The sequence below is a fragment of the Melospiza georgiana genome, chromosome 1, assembly GCF_028018845.1.
Source record: "Melospiza georgiana isolate bMelGeo1 chromosome 1, bMelGeo1.pri, whole genome shotgun sequence".
NCBI lineage: Eukaryota > Metazoa > Chordata > Aves > Passeriformes > Passerellidae > Melospiza > Melospiza georgiana.
In genome coordinates, this window is record NC_080430.1 from 42,875,003 (window position 1) to 42,895,827 (window position 20,825).

At 37.2% G+C, this 20,825-nt stretch overlaps 1 protein-coding gene across 1 annotated transcript in view; it reads right to left on the reverse strand.

Moving 5' to 3' along the window:
- The window catches only part of SNRK (SNF related kinase), a 39,764-nt gene that overhangs the window by 14,405 nt on the left and 4,534 nt on the right, over positions 1-20,825 (reverse strand). The window contains exons 2-3 of the mRNA XM_058036785.1: positions 14,700-14,797; positions 12,703-13,396 (exon numbers count right to left, since the gene is read on the reverse strand). Of these exons, the coding sequence (XP_057892768.1) occupies positions 12,703-13,291 (589 nt within the window). The 5' untranslated portion in view covers positions 13,292-13,396; positions 14,700-14,797. The remainder of the gene's footprint in view (positions 1-12,702; positions 13,397-14,699; positions 14,798-20,825) is intronic.

Genomic DNA, 20,825 nt, shown 5'->3' on the forward strand with positions numbered 1-20,825 from the left:
TCTGCTATGCTCACTAGAGCCTCAATCCTGTAGGTACTCAGCATTTTGAGGTTGGTACACCATATCATGCATACCTGCAAATTCAGCATGACCATCACCATGTTTACAGATTCAGTAAGTATTTTAGTACTTGGATAACTTGAGGCCAGAAAGGCGATGTTTAGGAATGCAGGACTTTAAAAGCCCTCACAAGACAGGGAGGCAGTTTCACCTAAAAGGTTCACATTTAATTTTGTAAAGTTAATTGTTGTCTTTCTGCTTGTTTAGTTTCCACGCAGCCAAAAAGTTTTGGTTTATTATCTACCTCCCATCACACAACAGATTACATGAGGTTTTTACAAGCACAAAAGACAGGTGAATTTATGCATTTCTGTGACCAGTCATCTTTTTTAACTTTGCCTAAGATCTATGTTCTGATTTGAACTATCCTAGTATTCTGCTCAATACTTCCCCACAACAGAATAGAATGCTTCATGTGTTCTTTCACCATGAAGTATTTTACAAGAGTCCCCACAGTATTCATTATTACAAACTACATTTGCTATAATAGAGCAATACATTCTGGCTAAATGTAAGCCAAGAGAAAAAAATGCTGGGGAGGGGAGCAATCTAATGAAACTGTTAGTTAAAAATAAGCATATAAAAAGTTTATACAGAAGGAAAAAGATAGCAGTGTAAGAAATCAAGCTTAAAAACAGTAAGACAGTCCTGAGAAAAGGACAGCAACCAAAGACGAGAATTAAAATTCCATGAAATTGCCATATACAGAAAACTCTACCAGACCTTGAAGTTTCAACTGCACTGAGCAGATGCTGAACCTACAGTTAAGTATTTTCCATTACAAGGCAGCCTCCTAATTTATTTTTTATTTTACACACATGGCTTCTTCTCTGGGCTATGCATACACTTTGCTATATTTCAATTTGAAAGGATATGTGTAATAACAGGTGCTGTTTTAGTTTTCCAAAAGTTATTTAGATAAACTTGTATGCACACTTACTTCATAAAAATAAAAAGCCCTTTTTAGAAGCAAAACCCAACTGATTGTCTAAATGCAAACAAAAACTCCCAAACCACTATTGCTTGCCATTATGCAATGTCCATTAGACATCAACCTTTATGTTTTCACAAATAAAACAGTAATTACTGATTAGCCAGCACATAACAGAGAATTTTGTGTATTTTTTCTTTCACTAGTTACTGTATTTTGTAGTCTGTACCCATAGGTCTTTCCAGATAAGAATAGCTGCAAATAGTAAAATGAGATCATTTTAACACAGCTGCATGAAAATAGAATAAAAACTCTGGTTAATAATGAAATATACATCATGCACTGAACTGCTACTGTGTTTCACTATATCACTAATTCTGTTTAATGCAAAAAATATACACTAAAAGGGCATAATGTGTATGCAGAAAAAGTTTTTTAGAAACTAAAAACAGTGCTAAATACCATTTAACCTTGGCATATTACGTAGATATTCTTAGCCTCTCAGTGAAGAGCACTAGAGCAGCAACAACTACACTTTACCTCACTCTTATAAACTACAAGCAATGCTTGCTATTATACTTTTCTGACAGATGTGTATTTTGTTATCCTGCCAGCATAGCAGATGTTTATTCTGATGTGAGCAAGAAGTAACACTGGACAGAAACAATTACATGGCTTTTATTCTCAGCCTATTTTTACAGCTGCAGCTGTAAAAAGATCAACTTCACTGCACCTACAGCCAAGGTGACTAAAATGACTCAGCTTGCGGTGTCATGGACAAAGCTGAGCAGCCTCAGCAAAACTTAAAAGCCTACTAATAACCAGGAAGCAAGAAAAGAGTATGCCTGAGAAATCTAATCCACATGTAACACTGAAAAATCACTGGGAGGCTTAGTGCAGACCCTGTTATGGCACACGACAGATGTCATCTTAGCAACACCTTCACAAGCCCTGCAATACCGCACTATAGCGAGCCTCTCATCTCTGAAAGCAGAGCCATTTGGATGTTGCAGGTGTACTAAGAGAACACATTCAAGAGTTCTGTCCTACCCCTTCACGTGCAAACTCTCCAAACAAGGGGTTGATTCCTTGTCCCTTTTCTGTGCCACAGCTTAACCAGACCACATCAATTGTTTGCAACTCCTCATGCAACTAAAGCCAACCAACCAGATGACTGATGCAATGCCACCTTTAATGAGGCTCTTGTTAACACAGCTGCACATTTTTCAGTCAAATTCAAAATTCAAAAATTTGAAAATATACTGCAAAAACACTTAAATGTATAGCTCTGTTCTCTAAATATACAAATTTTGTTCACTCATTTAATGTAATAATCACAGTTAATTTTGGAGAATTCTTCTACTGCAGAATAGTGTAATCTAGCTCAAAGATGCAGGATCTTTAAGTAGGGTTGTCTTAGAGAAGTTAGTAAAGGATAATCAGAGGTTACTTTATTATAAGTATATTTACCAAATTTTGTTATTTCCCCAAGCAATACACAAAGCCATACACAACAGTGTTCATTACCAGAACTTTGTCCTGTCAATCAGTGTCAGTGCCAGTTCTAGATTTGAGACCCTTAATTGAAGGAATACAAGGAAGAGAAGGGTTACAGAGACCACCCTTAAAGTGCAGATTCAAACAATAATTTTTCACAATTTCAAGTTCTTTTTCTACTCTTAGTAACTAGCAATTAGCAGATGAAGGCTTTATGGAAACTGCTTATTTCTGTCTTTCAAAGGTCATCTAATGTGCGCTCTTTAGAAAACCGATGGAAAAGCAGGAATTAGGCCCAACATGCTGCATGCATTTAGCATTCTTAATCACCTGCAAAACTTCAAGCTGTTATAGGAAAGGAAGGCACAGTTCTATTCTGCAGTAGCCAAAAATCAAGGTCTCTCAAAAATCCTGTGAAGATCTCAAGATATAATTTAGCCTTTAAATTGGTTAACTTGAAATCATCATTGCTATGACAAAGAATAAAATAAGAATAAAAGCAGTAGTAACTAGCTGCAGTAGAGAATATATTTTTTTGTTTTCCAAGTCATTAAATAATCAGAAAAGGACCATGAACCATGACAACCAGGGCTGTGTATATGCAACTTCCTTGCATAATATGAAGTCACTGCCATAGAAACCAAGTTACAACATTTGCTGTCTGTGCTACGCCTGTCTTGAAAAACATGGGGTGGTCAAACATCTGTCACGTTCAAGTTTGCACACTGCACAAAGGTTATCCATACTCATCTGCTTCACCATTTCATTGGTCACTTACTGCTTTCTGAAGTTTGTGATTTACTCCTAAAATAAGTACTTAGGACTTCAGCAAGTTACAACTTAAGTGATACCTTCATATTCCCTCAACTTCCTACTGTTCCTCAGTCAGACATTTGTCACACTTTATATATGCTATATGAACTTGTGATTTTAAGCAATGAAAAATCCATATTCATTTTGGAATAGACATATTTGCATTTACATACATAATGTAAATTGAGTCTACATACTGAAGTTGTTTATTTCAGACCTTGATGGGCAAAGGGTTGATTTTTTTCCCTCCTAACTTAAATTTAGAACTGCTTAACAGTTTACAGGGTATATTGCTCAGCTGATAAGATGTATGTTTCTACATAAAGTCTCTTTCTTCAAACGTGACTTGTAATATTGAGTAAATTTAGCCAGGTTTTACAAATTTCTCTTCACATGATTTAGTGTAACAGCTGAACATTATAGTTATTTTCTACTAGGAGCCACTTAAGCTAAAAGGAAACAAACCCACTTTTATGGAGATGACAGAGGTGTTTACATGTTTATTTTGCCAACAAACAGACTGTGGATAAAAGAAGGGTGGAAATGGACCCCAATTTCCAGGATTATGGGCAGTCACTCTAACCACTGTGTTAAGGCACTGAAGAATGTTCCCCCTGCTGCTGCTACCTCTTCAGAGCACATTTCATGAACAAAGCCCAATCCATAGAGACCTGCTGAATGCAAGCCTTGGAAGAGATTCAACACACCAGCACTTCAATACCTAGTTCTTGTATGCAAAGCTAAATAGGAAAAACAACTATGTAAGATCATCAGTATCTCTGCACTCTGGGCATGTTCAGGGCTAGGGAGCGACTGGAGACGTGCAGACTGCTCTTTTGAGCTCAAGACACAAAAACCCCCCTGCAAATACTTCGTGTGGATTGCAGGGTGGAATTGTGATGGGGTCAGGAGCAGGTACAGGCTGGCAGCTCACGAGGATAAGTAGCAAGCATGCTTGTTACAAGCTGGAATTCAAGAACCTGTTCACAGAATAGGCTGAGGGAAACTGAATGAATACTCAAAGTATAGCACAGCTTCACAGAACTGTCTGAAGAACCAAAACACAATTTAAGAGTAAAAATTCAAATGACAGGTGAAACACTGCAGAAAATGAGACTTCTACTAAAAATAGTGATAAAACATTATATACAACAGTACAAAAGATAAAAGCTGGTATCATACCAGTGAATCATTTGAATGGTGCTTGTTGATATACTTGTGCTTCTAAAAGAGAGTAAGAGAACTATTTCCACTCCTGTATAAGCTAAAAATCTATGCAAGGGATGCAGCTTTTTAAAAGTCAGTAGTGAGAAGGTAGAGAATAATTGTGAAAAAAGAATTCAGCATTTCTATATATCACAAGTATTTTTACACTGGCATGTGCAAAGACTACCGAAAAAAATGGAATATGCTCAAACTGGACCAGTAAAATTTCAAGTGTAAGAGTAAAGAATAAGGATTACTTTTTCAGAGAAACTCAGTTTTTAGCTGATTTAACTATTCTTTTATGCTGTAATTTTTAATGAAAAAGGCTTTGAATAAATTTGTACATTGACCTCTCCAGTTCTCAGAGAGGCTACCATCTGTTAACCCAACTTTTTTTCTTTCTATAATGGCATTTATTTTTCTCTTGCTGAAGGCTGAGGAAGAAACCATCCACAATCAACGCTAGCATTTTTTAAATTAACATTCAGAATGGGGGTTTTCTTTGTTTTAAAGCAATAAAAATCCCGTCTATATTACTATTAGTACACAGAGCAGACAAGAGAATGAAGGGAAATCTTTTCCTTTCCTGTCCCTCCAAAAAAAAAAGAGCATAAATAGCAAATGGCATTTAGCAAATTATTTCCCTAATTAGCTTATCTGTCTGGTGAAACAGTCTGTTCTAAGTTATTTCCCTTGACTAAGACACAATCATCAGTAACTAAGTCTTATCTTCAGAAGTGATTCCTGTTCTCATTCAGTCTGGCAGCCAGACTCATTCTCTGCAAGCCCCAACATAAGGAGGACATGGAGCTGCTGCAGGGAGAAAGCCATGAAACTGATAGGAGGGCTGGAGCCCCTCTCCTGTGGAGACAGCCTGAGAGAGCTGGGGGAGTTTAACTTGGAAATGAGAAGGTCCTGGGGAGACAAGAGAGCTGGAGCATGGACTGACAGAACAAAGGCTGATGATGACTTTAAACTGAGAGAGGGCAAGTTGACATTGGATATTTGGAAGAAATTCTTCACTGTCAAGGTGGTGAGGCACAGGCTGTCCAGAGAAGTTATGGATGCTCCATTTGCTGTCAGTGCTCAAGGCCAGGCTGGATGGGGCTCTGAGCAACCTGCTCTGGTGAGAGGTTCCCTGCCCAGAGCAGAGGGTTGGGAATACATGGTCTTTAAGGTTCCTTCCAACTCAAACCATTCTATGATTTCATGATTTTTCCCTCACGTCCATAGCTTGGGTTTTGTTGGTTGAGTAAAACCACTAAAATAAAAACAACTGGTTTTTTTTAGTTACTAATACATCTCAAGTTTGAGTATTTTAACAGAAAAAACCACCACTGAAAGGTCTTACTGAACACATGCCTTCCTTTATTCCAAAATAGCCTGTTTTACTCCAAATCATCAGTTCTGCATTTAAAAATATATTCTATCTCCTTTGATATATGTTGGTCAGCCACAAAAAGTTACTGAATCTATATTAAAAAAACAAACGAAACCAACATTTTCTGCATGAATTCCAATACTACTCCTCCAGAAAATAATTAGCCAGAATAAAACCCAATAATAATTAGTTAAAAATAAAAGGAAGTTTTCTTCTTTATAAAATATGTTTTCAAAATCATTGGACATATCAAAGTCTACACAGCACATACGGCTATTGCACATGTTTCACTGCAATGGCTTTGCTATTTTTTTGGTATATAAAGATAATTTGCTTCTGGTATATTAAAAATTCTTCATGATTTTGGATGAACTATCTTTTCCTACACATTTTAGCTGTATAATGCATAATTTGTACTTTATTTAGAAAAAATTAACATCTGAATACAGCTTTACACATGAATGCAAAACTTGGGCATCTGGTTTATAACTAGGTAGTACACCACTGATTTTGGTCCCACCAGATCTGTGTTGCCAAATTAGTCAGCCACAGGCTGGAAATAAGTAATCTGAGTACATGTTTGAAAGATGAAATTAAGCTTCCTGGCTGTGGAGATGTATTCATCACAACGAAACCTTGCTGCACAACAGCAGCTTGAAATACTATGAAAACAGTTCTCCCATGAACACAGCAACATGACTGTATCTCTGTATTTAAATTACAGTTTAGCTGATATAGCAGTAACTGAAGCCTATCTTGACAGCTTCTCTGTAGTTGCACTTGGATAAATTATTCTTTGTTTCACCCAGCAGTTTACTGGTGAATGAATGGAAACTTCTGCATAAAGTAATCCGGAACAGAACATAAATTATACTTGATAAATATTAGCTTGCTCAGATTTACTGAGAAGTTATCAGGATCACAGATTCCCATTGTTCACTGCAGCCCATCATATCAAAGCTTCACTTCTGAATTCAAGGCTCCAGTATTTGCAATGTAACATCCTCAATTTTAAGCATTAAAAATAGTTTCTGGTCAGTACAGTAATTGGATTGATGGGGGAAAAAAGAACCAAAGGATAGCAAACTGCATGAAAACTGAACTCCCATTTCATTAAAAATAAACTTCACTATTTGCATGCAACTTGCTGCAGAATATAAATACTTTGTTATCCTCAAGACTTTGACTTTCTAAAAGTGTTCTACAACCAATTCCTTCTGTTTACCCCTTCTAAAAAGTATAAAAAATTAATTTCTGATTTGACTCAGTTTTTTCAGCAGTATGAGATACCCATCAAAGCAATGTGAAGCAGAAAAGCTTGGCCACTAACACCAGTACACTAGAGAATACAGCAGAACAAAATACACCTAATACTCACATCAGTTTCTTCTGTTTTGCTTCAAAAAACATTTGAAGCCAAGAACTAGAGTGTACAATTCTCCTAAAAATAGACTGGCAATGATGATGAATTTCAGTCAAGAGTTTCTCTTACAAAGAAGGTGGAAAGTAAGTGAGCCAGGCAGAGCTGGTATTACCTAAATTTCCTAACTCAAGAGAGGTCCTACCCCTTTCCCCCAGAACTCTTCTCCAAGCTCCAGATTCCTTCCCTTCCCTTCCTGTGCAGCACCTCTTCCACTCCATCCTAAGGGAACAAGCAGCTCTGCTAACCTGGCAGAAGTTTAAGCTTGCAGAGAGCAGTTTTTGTCAGTTTTTGGCTTTCTAACAGTTTTCTGTCACGTTAGCTGGTATCAGTCAGTTCATCAAAGGGCCAGCCATGCAGCAGAGTGCAGCACAGGAGAAGGGGTAGCTCTGCACTGAGGCAAGCAAAACAGAAGGGGAGGCACACCTTATACTGGAAGCAGCCAAGTATCACAACACTTTCAGTGCCCTTCCAGCCTCAAGATCATGCCATGCTGTATCTAAGTATAAATGATCTGAAGTGCTGAAATATAACAACGACAAGGGAGATTTTCTAAACCAAACAAGCAGAGATATGCTTCTAATTGCTGAGAACTTGGCTATAATCTGATTTTGAGCATACTCAAACTCCAAAATGCTGCCAGGTATGCTCAGTTATTCAATATTGTTTATGATCTGCAAGTATCTTACAACCTTCTTTTTTAATACCAGTCAGTCAAATCTTATATTCAGTAGTTTTTTAGTGCAAAAGGTTACTGTATATAGCCACAGGTTGGCATTAGTCATTCAGTTTGAGAATAAAGTGTTATACACACCCAGGAACATCCAAACCAGCTCCACACAGGCCAGACAGGGTCTCTGGGGCTAGCTGGCTATGCTCAAGCACCCTGTGAACATGGCTGAAGCTTGGAAACACTAAGCACACTCCAGCAACACTATACTAAAGTAAAAAGCCCTTGCAAATGTTTGATGCAAAAAGGAAAGAAAAGAATTTGGGTTCATTCCAACAGACACAAAGTGGGTCTAAAGGCAGTGTATCACCATTTCAGGAAAGCAGAGTGTCTGTGTAACAAGGCCCCTGTTTCCTTCTGCAATCAAAAACACATGACCAGGTAATGAATCCGTAGTTTTACCATACTGACAGAAGATATCCAGGTCTGAGTTGTGCAAGCCCCTATCTAACTTCTAAAGCAGCAGAAGTTATCTGCAACTTCCAGGGCAGCAGCAAGCTGCATTTGGACTACAAAGTGCCAGCTGAGTAGCACTGAGCTACAGCAGCCACAATATTCTCGTTAGTCGTGTCTTTTATGAGGAACACCTTGCCACCATTCTCTGTGTGTTGCTGTGATGACAAACTGCAATGCCAAGTAACTGTGATGGTAACTGCAATGTTATTTGTGTATTACAGTGCTTTTCTAAAGGCCAGTGCTCAACAGTGCTAAATATACAAAATCCCCATGCTACAATCTGAATTTGCCCATTTTTCATCCCCAGAAAAATGAATTTACTCTGCAAATGTTTCCATGCATTTGCAAAATACCCAACTACAATAACATGAACTTATCACAAGTGTCTATGTCTTACTGTAGCCTACACAGCACTTCACACTTTGTAGAGATGCCAAGCAGTTAAAATAGAACCTGCCCTCCTCTGAAAGAATCAACTCATCTAAAAAACTCCAACTAAATTTTATCACCTAGGAAAGAGGCAATTTCTATTTATTTAATGATCCAATTTCTGTTCATGGTGGTAGAGCAAAAGGAAGAGTACTACCAGAAGTACACAGTTCTTTCTCATCTGTAGTTATCAACTTTTAAATACTGATGGAGCTCATGGTAGCACACATCACTGCTCTAGACAGAACTGTGATCTAAAGCAGCACAGCCATTGATTTAGGAAATGAACTTTATGTCCAACAACAAGCCTCTCACTTTGATTGGAACAAATTTTAATTAAGTATGGAAAAAACCATGGGAAATTACAAGCAACAGAACTTCTCATTATCTAACTCAGCTTTTTGACAAGCCCTGGGAACATATGATCATTGCCCAATATTCCTCTTGCATCATTTTAACTACAGCATTAAACACAAAAGGAAATGAGAGACCTAAATTAACTAGGCTCTTTTCAAGTGTGCAAACTTTCAAGTGACATCACAAAGGGCAGATTAATCCTCAACTAGCTGAAACAGTTGTTTTCAAAAAGCAAGCTTTTCTATTATCTTTATTAAGCATAAAATAAAGACTTGCCCTAAATATTTCAGTTGTTTGTTGAAAGAAGATGTAAATTATCTTCCTTTATGTACTCACTCTAATATTATTCATAAGAGATCCAAAAAGCCACATTTGTGGCAAACTCTTTGGCCAAAAAAACCCCATCATACACCCTGATCAGTTTTAGTTCCAATAATTTTTGCAATAATTTGGCATAGATAACAACAGGCATGGGGTTTTAAAAACACAATGAATGCAAAGGTACTTTAATATGCACAGAGTGTAAGCAGGGGAATCCATTTCAATTTGTCATTTTAGTAAACTGAGTTAGATTTCAAGTGGTCAGATGCTCACAAGGGGGCATGACCATGTCACTGCACTGGGGAGAGCATGACCTCCTTTTTACTAAGGAATAAGTTTTTAGATTGGTTCAGCTGTAATGTAATTTCATCCTAAGTGGTGGAAGGATCTTTGCCATTGGCAGTCACTATTATTGCAATATTAATAGCCCCATTCAGCCAACAGCTGAATGAGCTCACAGCACTCCACCACTATTTCAAGCTATACATACACACCTTGCACATTACTGGCATCAGAATGTAACTGATGAAATTTCTTTCTTCAAAATTTCTATTTTTGAATTTATACATACTCCTAGCCCACAAGTAGAATCTCATCCTAGCATGAAAGTTTATCTTTCAAGTTTAAGAAAGGTTTGCAGAAGCTCATTTCTCAGTTACATAATTACAATTTTAGTGATAGATTTCCTAAACCTACATTTAAGATTTCTTTTGGGGGAAAGAGGGCTTTAAAAAAGGCCCTATTTTTCCCCCCCATGATCTTTGTATTTAAAATACATAAATCATATTTAGAAAATTTTCATAGTGTATCTTACCTTTTTACCCACAGTTAGAAAAGGAAAATCCAGACCCTTCAAGGTCATCATCTTATTGGAATCTTAATAGTAAATTCTGGTATTTTTACTCTGGTAACTGACAGTACTTCAGAGAGATTTCATGGTGCATTACAAAGTGATGAAAAATATGCCACTAAAATATTAGGATACAAGCACTGCAATTGCTCAACTAGGATAAAAGTTTGAAGTATCCAGCAGCTGAGACAGCATACTGGGGAATAAGTAAGCAAGAACTAACCATGGAGGGATATTTAAATATTCTCAGAAATAGAAGATAACTGGCATCCTTAGACACTAGTTAAAAGTTAACTATTTAAATTTTTTCCTAATTTTTCTACTGTTCACATCAATCATATTAATGTGATACACACCATATTAACCAGACCTCTCTCTCTCTGAATCCATTCAAAAATTTTCTTTTAGCACTATTCAGAAGTTTACCTCCCTAGTTGTTTACAAAGTCCTCTAACAAACATTATTACATTTATCATTAAGAGGTCCAAAGCATGATTTGTTAACTATATAATTCAGTTTGGACTGTCTGGTCATAATGCTCCTAATTCCCCTTCCCCCATTAATCTCCACACACCTCCTTTTTCCAAGCATCTTCAACTGGGCAGCAATATCAAAATCTAATTTTCTGCTCATCCTCCAGAATTTGACTGCTATTCCATTTTTCAAGAAATAATTCACACAAGGCTTTGTATAACTTGTAATTAACAAATGCACTTTTCCATCTAGTTTTGAAGGCCACTCTGTCAGTTACACTTGTGCTTCAGGAAATTCTCAAAAGGAGATAAGAGAACACAGAAAAACTCAGGAGTTAGGAGCTCTAGTTTGCCACTAATAATACCAGAATCAACTCATCTGAATCATCTGACTCCAAACAGAAATCATTTTGTAAAGTATCATTGTAGCATCAACATCAATTTGCAAACCCAGAGATAACAAAGATCCAAAATTCCTAATTATAGCACACTTGGGAAAGTACTTTCAAGTCTGGAAAACCCAGAGGACAATACCTATTCAAAGACAGAAGCCACAAAGTGCTATTCACATGTTTAGGCAAAGAACCTAAATATTTTACCTAACAGCTAAAAATATTTATGTTTAAAAATAATGCAAGAATTGTAGTTCAGCATTGTGCTTGTCAGCACACAAAATTAGCTGATTGTTCACCTCAGGAAAATTAGCATAAACCTGGACAACTCTGCCTTAATTTAAACCATCACTACAGTCACTACTATAAAATATAACAAAACACACAGAGCCATGTAGAGTCCTAATGGGTGCTGTAACACCCATGAAAGTATCAGATACTGATAAAAACAAGAGGCATTTTGATTACCAGAAGCTATTCTTGGAGCACCATTTGCAATTATATGTGCCTACACCTGCTGGGGAAGTGAGCTGTACCTCAACAAACAGATTTAAGCAATCTGTATGACTACAGGACAATATTCAGTGACCCCATCAATTCTAAAGTTATTTTCTAAAAAGACTCTAAATTACTTCTACTACAATAAGCAGCAGACCTAAGAGAGACAGCAAGAGAATTACATGTAGCAGTCCGCCCTGCACACTCCACTTTGCAGCTAGAAACATGTAGACTCATTTACACATTACTATTTCTTTTACCTTTTACACAATCAGGAGCAACTGAGAACTCATCCACTACTTTTGGTTCTCAGACAATGAAAGGGCAGAGGTGGGATAGAGGGAGTTGAGGCTTTCTCTGACCTAACTCCCTGTCTCCTCCTTTGATAGCTGAGTTAGTACACAGGGCTTCCCACCACCTTGCAGCAGAACATGTAAGCAGCCTGGGCTCACAATGCTATTCTTACATGGCCAAATTGAGCAAAGAAAGTCACTCGTGGCTGGGTGCAAGGGAGTGGGGGGTCTTGTTAAAAATAAATTCAAAAAAGACAACTTTTCAGAAAAGATGATGGGTTCTCTCTAAAACAGTATTTACAAATATACTCATTGCATCCACATTATTACTCATTTTTAAAAAACAATTACAATCTATACAATAGCACCATTTCATACAAAAATAATTTTAAAGCATATTTGAGAATGTTTGAGTATCTCCTCCAAACAGAGCTGCTCCAGCATGACCTCATCCACAGCTCATCGAGGTTATATTGCTTCTTGCCAATTAGCTGCCTTCCATATTTGGCATTATCTTGAAACAGAACACAGAGGTACAAGATCGTGGTATTTATATTTATAGATTACTGGTTGAATTCAAAACAGACATACATACCCACTGCTGGTGCATCATATTCATCCCCAAGTAAAATTTCAGGAGCAGAATAGGCAAGAGATCCACAGCTTGTGGTGAGCTTCTTTCCAGGCTGAAATTTGTTGCTGAAGCCAAAATCAGTCAATTTCACAAGTCCTTGTTTTTCAAAGAAAACCACATTCTCTGGTTTTAAGTCTCTATGAACTACATGCAGTTTATGGCAGTATGATATAGCATGAACTATTTGAGCAAAGTATTTTTTTGCCAGATCCTCATTGAGACCTTCCTCGTGTTTCATGATGTAATCAAACATATCTCCGCCATCCCCTAGCTCTAAGATGAGATAAAGCTTTGTCTGGGTGTCAATCACTTCGTACAGCCGCACAATGTTGGGATGCTGCACTAACTTCATGCACCTGACTTCCTGAAAGAGATGTCCAGTGGCAAGAGTGTCCAGTTTGGTCTTGTCAATGACTTTTACTGCTACTTTTTCACCTGTAAAGACATGCCGAGCAAGTTTGACCACAGCAAAATGGCCTCTGCCCAAAGTTTTATCCAAGTCATACAATCCTGCAATTTTTCCATCATATCCTCGTTTGAAGCCTGCCATTCTGTTTCAGAAGATGAAATAATATTTAAGCTCTTTGGAAACGTGGTATTTTCATATAAGAGTATCTGATGCAAATAAATAGTCCATAATCATTGTCAAGCATACCTAAAAACAAAGAGACAAGATTACATACTTGTATAAAAGTAAGCAAAATTATTATCCTGTAATTATCCCAGGTTACATTAGCACATTACTACAGATTATTTATGAAATCATCTTCAGAAATTTTTGCAAAGAATTTAGTAAGGCAGGCTGTGCTAACTTGCAGATTTCTGACATCACATTATCAGTATGCTTGAAGAAAGTGAGTTTTAACACTTCAATAATGAAAACTTGTCACAAATTCAGTGGCCTTCATTGTCATGAGTCAGAAACATTTCAAGCAGCACTTGAACTCGATGTTATAAAGACTGATAAAACTGGCAAAGCTGAAATCTGTAACTTTTCCAGATACACTATAAAACAGCTGGGCAGCACAGAATATCAAGAGGAACATACTTAACACATCCCTTTTTTGGCACATCCCTTCATATTGCACATGAAACAGCTTTAATACAAAGTTCAGATGGCATGACTTGGGACTTTTACCTCCCCCTTTTAAACAGCTTTCTGTTTAGTAAAGTAACATACAATACTTAATTGTGTTACTCTAATTAGCTTAAGCATTATCAATCAATACTGTAATTACAGCAAAGGAACAAAGCTTTGAAGGCTGAAATGAAACATTTGGGTTGGATGCACTCAGTGGTAAATAAAGCTTGTTAAACATTTTGACTGAAGTTACACAAACTGGTGATAAAAAGTTTGGAGGTAGGCTGCATATGCTCATCAGGCCTGGGAATGAGTGAGGAGAAGGGGAAGAGTTCAGCTTTTGTGTAGTGAATTCCTGCTTACCAGGTATTTGGCATTTAAGCAAACAAGACCAAACTTACAAAATATTCATACTCAAAACTAGTTTTGAAGGTCTTATGTCCCATTGTCTTTTTTTGTTTTTCCACATACAAAACCTACCAGAATTTTTCCTGTATTGTTAACTTAGATTGAGGTTTAAAAAAAAACTGTAGCTATCAAAAAGCTAACCATTTCTCCAACTTTGAGTACAAAGCAGTTAGAAATATGAAAATTAGATGGCTCATTGCCAACTCTAAAACACAGAAAAAACAGCTCTTTAGAATATATTTTCAGTTTCAAAACTGAACTTCAAAAAGAAAAACTTTGAAAAGGAAGCTGGCAACCAAACAGCCCCTTACATTAGTTATTCTCAAGTTGAAATGTAAGCATTAGATTAAAAACACTCCCTGCTAAACAAGTTATTTCACAGACAGTGAAACTAATGAACCTGTTTCATATGAATTCAATTACAAGGTTGGGGGTCCTATGAGGATTCTGTGATGTTTAACAAGCTCACCTTACTGCTTCTCTCAGCTGGAGCCATGGTACAACCTCTTCGCTATCCAGCTGTCTGATTCCACAAAACCCATAGAATTCAGTTTGAGACCTCCACGCCTGTAAAATTTGAATGAAATCAATTAGCTTCCAAAACGTCATAACCTAGACAAGGAACAGGGTTAAGTACAACAAGCATTAATACAATAACAAACAAAGTAAACATTGAGGTTTGGGGTTTTGTGTTTCTTTAAAGATAGTCATCAAGCTTCAACAGACTTCACTGGGTTTTGTGTTGCTGTATGCACCCTTTTCTTCTGCTACTAAGCACTATGCTTCACATGTACTTTCAAAAACCACTCCACTAGAAGATGTTTGGCATATCTGCTTCCCAACATTTCACAAACTGCTCATCTTACAGTGCTTCCCCTACATTCCCATGTAACAACATCCCATCCTTATTCAAAAAAGCACAAAACTGAATTAAAGCAAGCTACATTAAGCTAAATGCCCACTCTCCTTCCTGGTAGGCACTATTACAGAATGCATAGGGAACAACATAATACAATGGCAAATACAACAATAAACAATAAAACTCTCCTTATCTTTCAGAGACTCAAAAACTTCTTTACATCGGAGAGCAGTGGGTTTGTGTTTAATAGCACTTGATGGATTCTACCCCACCCCTCCCTGTGAAACTGGGCAGGTGCTTTATTAAAGCATGTGAATTTTTAGCATCAAGAACATACTGCAACAGAGCTGAATAACTTAACTATGTGCTGTGAGAAGAACCACTTCCTCTTGTTTGTTTTTAATCTCTTGATAATTTGTGCATCTTCTCATTCACCATCTGTTCCAAAACAAGAACCACCATACTCCATTTACCTTGCCTCAAGCAACTCAGAATTAGTTTCCTTCCTTCCTAGCTTCAACTCAATTTTGTTCTAATCCTAGTCTATAAATCCTTTTGCAGAGGTTATTCCACAGGCTTTAGCATTCCTCTCACCCATCTCTACTCATTTTCTGGTTTGTTCTATTCTACTTTCTAAGGCCATTTTGAGGGTTCTTTCACTACTACTGCACACTAACAATGCTTCCAAGCAATACTTTGCTTTATAGTTGTGTAGTGTTCCATCATACTGACCTAACCCCAAAATGAACACTAATGAAAACCAGTCCATGTACATACATAAACCACCTAATCTTAGCCTGTATGAAGCAGAAGGGGATATATTAATCAGCTGTGCCCCATATGGTCATGCAACTCCAGAGTCTCACTCCTGAAGAGATTGCCAGCATTTAAAAAAACCCAACAACAATAAAAAAACCCCCCACAACAAACATGCTTTATAGTGCTGCTGTCTCCACAGTATCCCAATCTGACTCCTAACTGCTTCTAGATTAAAGAAATTAAAGGGAACTGGAGCACACAAATTAAAGACAGCTTGTCTGAATTCAACTGCAACACTGAGCAGTAAGGAAAGATTTATGTTCATTACTTTGTTCACTTGGCACATTCTCAAACATCATTGTACAAGCTCAACAAGTGATTTAACTTTAAATCACAGAATACACATAAAAATCAACCTGTCAACAGAATTCCAGCAAAACCCAGTTACATTTAAGCAATGGAGAAATATATCAGAGAGTAATCAATAGGATAAGAGCTTACTGAAATGGAAGATAAACTATGTTTACTAATGTTGCAGCCCCATTAGCTGTAACGAAATTAATGCAAATTCATTAACAGTTTAACTTAAAGTCTCCACAATAACAGACCAACTAACCCTTAACTCTGTAGTTTCAAAATAAATCTGCATAGATGAAGCTCCCACCGCTAAATACAGAGATCTCAGATGTAACACATGGTTGGAAAGTACAAAAGTTTAGAATTGTTCAGTAGTAGGAAGTGGATGCAAAAATGTCACGGTGTATATAGATACAAGCCTTGGTTACAATTTAAATATGCTATCTAAAGGAGCACAGTTGCCATACCAATACATTTCAGAGCAGTTTCTTTTTCTCAGTTTCTCTTAAGACTAAGAAAGTAGAATTCTGACAGTACTTTAGGATCCACTATTTCAAGCTAGAGCTTCTTTGAGCCCCTTTGTTGTTGTCTCCTTAGTTACAACAGTACAACTTCTGGGGCTGACTACAAATGAAACCACACAAGCCTCTAGTTTTGCCATGACCCTCCAAAACAGGATTACTTTTAATGAAGGATCATTTTGGTGATCCAGTTTACAGTGTGATCTCTTGAACATTTTCCCAAGTGAAGCAATTCCAACTAAAGCAGACAACAAGCAAAATTTCCACCAGCCACATGTTAACAGCAAGCCAAATGACAGCCTGCAAAAAAGCATTTAAGACAGCTATATCACAGAAAATATTTACCTGTCTTTTCATTCACATTATGTTAAACCCCTGATAAGTTCATTTTTCAGCATTAGAGTTTGGTTTTTCTAGTTGGTGAGTTAACTAACCATTAGCAGCGCTTAATCCACGTGGCTAATTATGGTTCTAAAAATGCATTTTTCCCTAATTATACCAGAACTCAGCTACGCCCCCAATACTCATTTTATGCAGTGTAGACATTTACCAGTAAATAAATTCAGAACAGATCCTTCTTTCCACAGAAGCTCATATACCTATCCCTCAAAACACTGCAAACAGCCCCTAATGGAGATCTGCAGGAGCTGTTTTGTAATATCACATGCATCCTATTAAAAAGCTTAGCAACAGCATTGTGATTCAACCATCTTTAAAAGATGGATGAATAGATCTGTTTAGAAAAAGGAGCATGTTTCAGACACTAGTTTTTCTTTAAGCATTTCACCCTATTCAAAAAGTTTCATTAGATTACACACCGCATGTAAGACCAGCCTAGTTCATCTTACCCTAATGTGTGCATTAGCTTACTTTAGAAAATGAAGCTTCATGGTCCCATTTAAACAAAATGTTGAAAAACTATCAATGCAAAGACTTCCCTGCATCATCAGTCCAACAGACATAAAAGCTGAAGTAATCTTCACTGGGACTTGTCTGTCCACAGACAGCTAACCATTCCTGTCTCCCTTCACGATAAATGGAGATTCGGTCAACACAGATAAGAGTCTGTGATAAAACAAATTGCACCCTAAAGCAGATAGCCTAAGAGATCAGATGAATCATTTTGTAAAAGCACATGCTTTCATTTTCTGTAACAGGAGTTTAGAATGAATAGTTCAGTGGATGCACACATTACACACATCCACCAGAGAGATTAAAGTTTTACCCTGCTTCTCCTTTTGCTCTCTTATGTCTCAGATAAGTAACAGCATCTAAACCAATTATTTATTTACTATATAATTGTATGTTGATGGTAAGACTTATGTTGATTGTGTTCCTAGAAACACTAAATACAAAATCTGACATACACAGAATGTGAAGATTCAGAAGCAATTTTTCTTTCACTCTGAAAATAATTCGTACAAATCATAGGAATCTGAGAGCAATCTGAATAACATATTAACTCAGTAAAATAAACTGCAAGTATAATTTTTTATATTTTTTTCCAATATTTCCTCCCAATTTTTATCTGCCATCCTAATGTAAGGTGTCTTTACAGGGTAATCTATGAACCTTTAAAAACAGTCTGTCTCGTTACTATATGACCACTACTTGCACTGTTACAGCTTTACTTATGTATCAACCTGCTTTCCCCCAGAGGACTTTTTATCACCTTTCCTTCGGTATAAGGGAGCACCAACGCACTAGAAGCAGGCAAAAGGCATTGCAAGAGTGACATGTGAAAAATACATACACTCAGTGCTTATCACATGGCCTGAAAACTTGTCATTATGCAACTCCTCAAGCGTATTTCAGACTTCTGAAGCTCCTAGTACCCAGTATTTCTTGAGTATTCAAGACTCAATGTGGGAGTCAGTATCCCAGGAAAGTGTATTCTCCTTTGTTTGCATGCAGGTGTCATGATCCAGCAAAGCCTTTCTTCCTCCACCTTCCTATGGCCTTCACAACTACCACTCAAAGGTACTCAAAGAAACCATGGCAATCTACACTCACCCTACAGCCAAACATTTTGTACATGCAGCGTTTTTGGGGGGCAGAGGAAAACAATTCACAGAGGCAGCAGTGTTACAACTCAGCCGGTATATATGCAATGGCCTCTAAAGCTTTATTTTCTACTTCAAGTGACTGCACCACAGCATACAGACACATCTTCCCTTCCACTGATGACAAACCCTATAAACTCTCCTGCTCCCAGTAAATTCCGTGATAAAACACTACAGGAGATTTTTTCAAGGGGTACATGCACTTCTTTAATTTTCCTATTAAGCATCAGGGTCCACTGTGTTACTGACATGTCAAGCTATATCAGGAAATCTCTCTACTCTCTCTACTATTCAGCACTGACTACCTCTAAAATGATGAAGATCGTGATGAAGAGTTATCAAGTAATGCTGTGTTACAAGCATAAAAAGAAGAATTAACCTGCAAAACCTAACTGTACTCCCTAGTTTTAAACAGTCTGTAGAATTTTGCTCTGAAAAGATACAAGAGGCATCAATTGCTGATGAAGTTTTGCCATTCTAAACATTTGGGAAATCCCTAATGAAATGTGTTTCACCATTTTAGAATGTATTGCAGGCATTAGAGCCACCGATGTCTAGACTTAACTCTTCTTAGTATTGAAGTAAAAGCAAAATGCCAACAAGAATTCTTCAAATCTAAGGTCCATTATTCAGTAAACAGCCAGCAGCAGAAATATTTGGCAGGTCAATAAACTTGGTAAAACATTGCTCCTGGGCCAGCAAAATGTTGGAGGATGGGAAGGGCAGCACTATTATAGATTTGAGAAGAAAAAAGTTACAAACAGAATTTTGTAACAGAAAACGATGAGAGCCTGCATGACCTAAGAGCAGGACACTTTGAAGTAGATCAAATGCATGAGAAAAAGAAAATGTAAAAGATACAACGCAGGATTCTGGATATCATCAATTAAAAAACACATTTATTTCTTAAATAAGGAATTCCCAAACTTTCAGATCTACAGATTGCTGTCTACCATCTCTTTTCTTAAGACTAGCGCAGTAACATCAACCATAGACAATATAAGCTTTCCTCTTTCACGCAGTTAAGCTGTGGTAAGTGATCTTCAGAACACTAGCAAAAAGCAAACTAAAATTTGAGAACTGTGTTGTAGAAACTCCACTTAATAGTTGGTATCTGTGTGAGAATCACCCTCCATACAGACAACTTAAAGAAGCCACTGGATCTGAATTGGTCCTTCAAGGCCTCCCTTTTAAAAGTCAAGAATGTTTATTTCCTTTTTCTTTCCAAGCAGGTGAATGAGAAAAAACAGAGGCTACGCTGACGTAGACTCCAAAGCAATAGTAAGAGAGTAGCAGTAACAGCGAGATGATGATTTTACACTAGACCCAAAGTTATTAAGAGGACAGAGGCACTAAGACTGATGGAACTACGAGCCACTGACAAACCCATCACTGGTAGTTACTGGCACTGGTTCCAATTGTGAAATATGTTAAAAGCCCAAAGTACTTTCACAACCTTGCTGATAATTTGCTGCAGTTCACAAGGTACTTTCCATTTCTAAGAGGAGGTATTACACAAGACAAATACTAGTTGCCCTACAGATTTAAGAACTCAGCAATAGCTTTACACCATTTAAAGTCCTCACACAAGCCACAGCTCCAAAAGCAATTAATCTCATGTTGTATCTGTTTTCCTCTTATGCCTTCTCTCAAAGGAAAGCCTGTGGCCTTTCATTTTTAAAGAAAAAAAGCAAGAGAGACATTACCCTGTTTACATACCAGAGGCTTCAGCAATACAGCACTTAAGCTCTGAAGCTGCTCCTGAAGCATTACTGTATAAATACCAGATCTTCCTGAATAGCCATAAATTATCTTCTGCATAGTAGTATGTGACAATGTCTTTTAAAAGTACTTATTCCAAGTTTTGTGATATGTGCTAGTACTTTCTTTCTGTATCTGTAAATCAGTTATAAAACTTTGTTCAGACCCTGTGATGTCATAACATATAGAAAAACTAGTTTCAGCTGATAATCTCATGTTTTGCAGTTCCCACTAACAGAAAAAATTTTCATCAACTACCTATAATTTGTACGGAT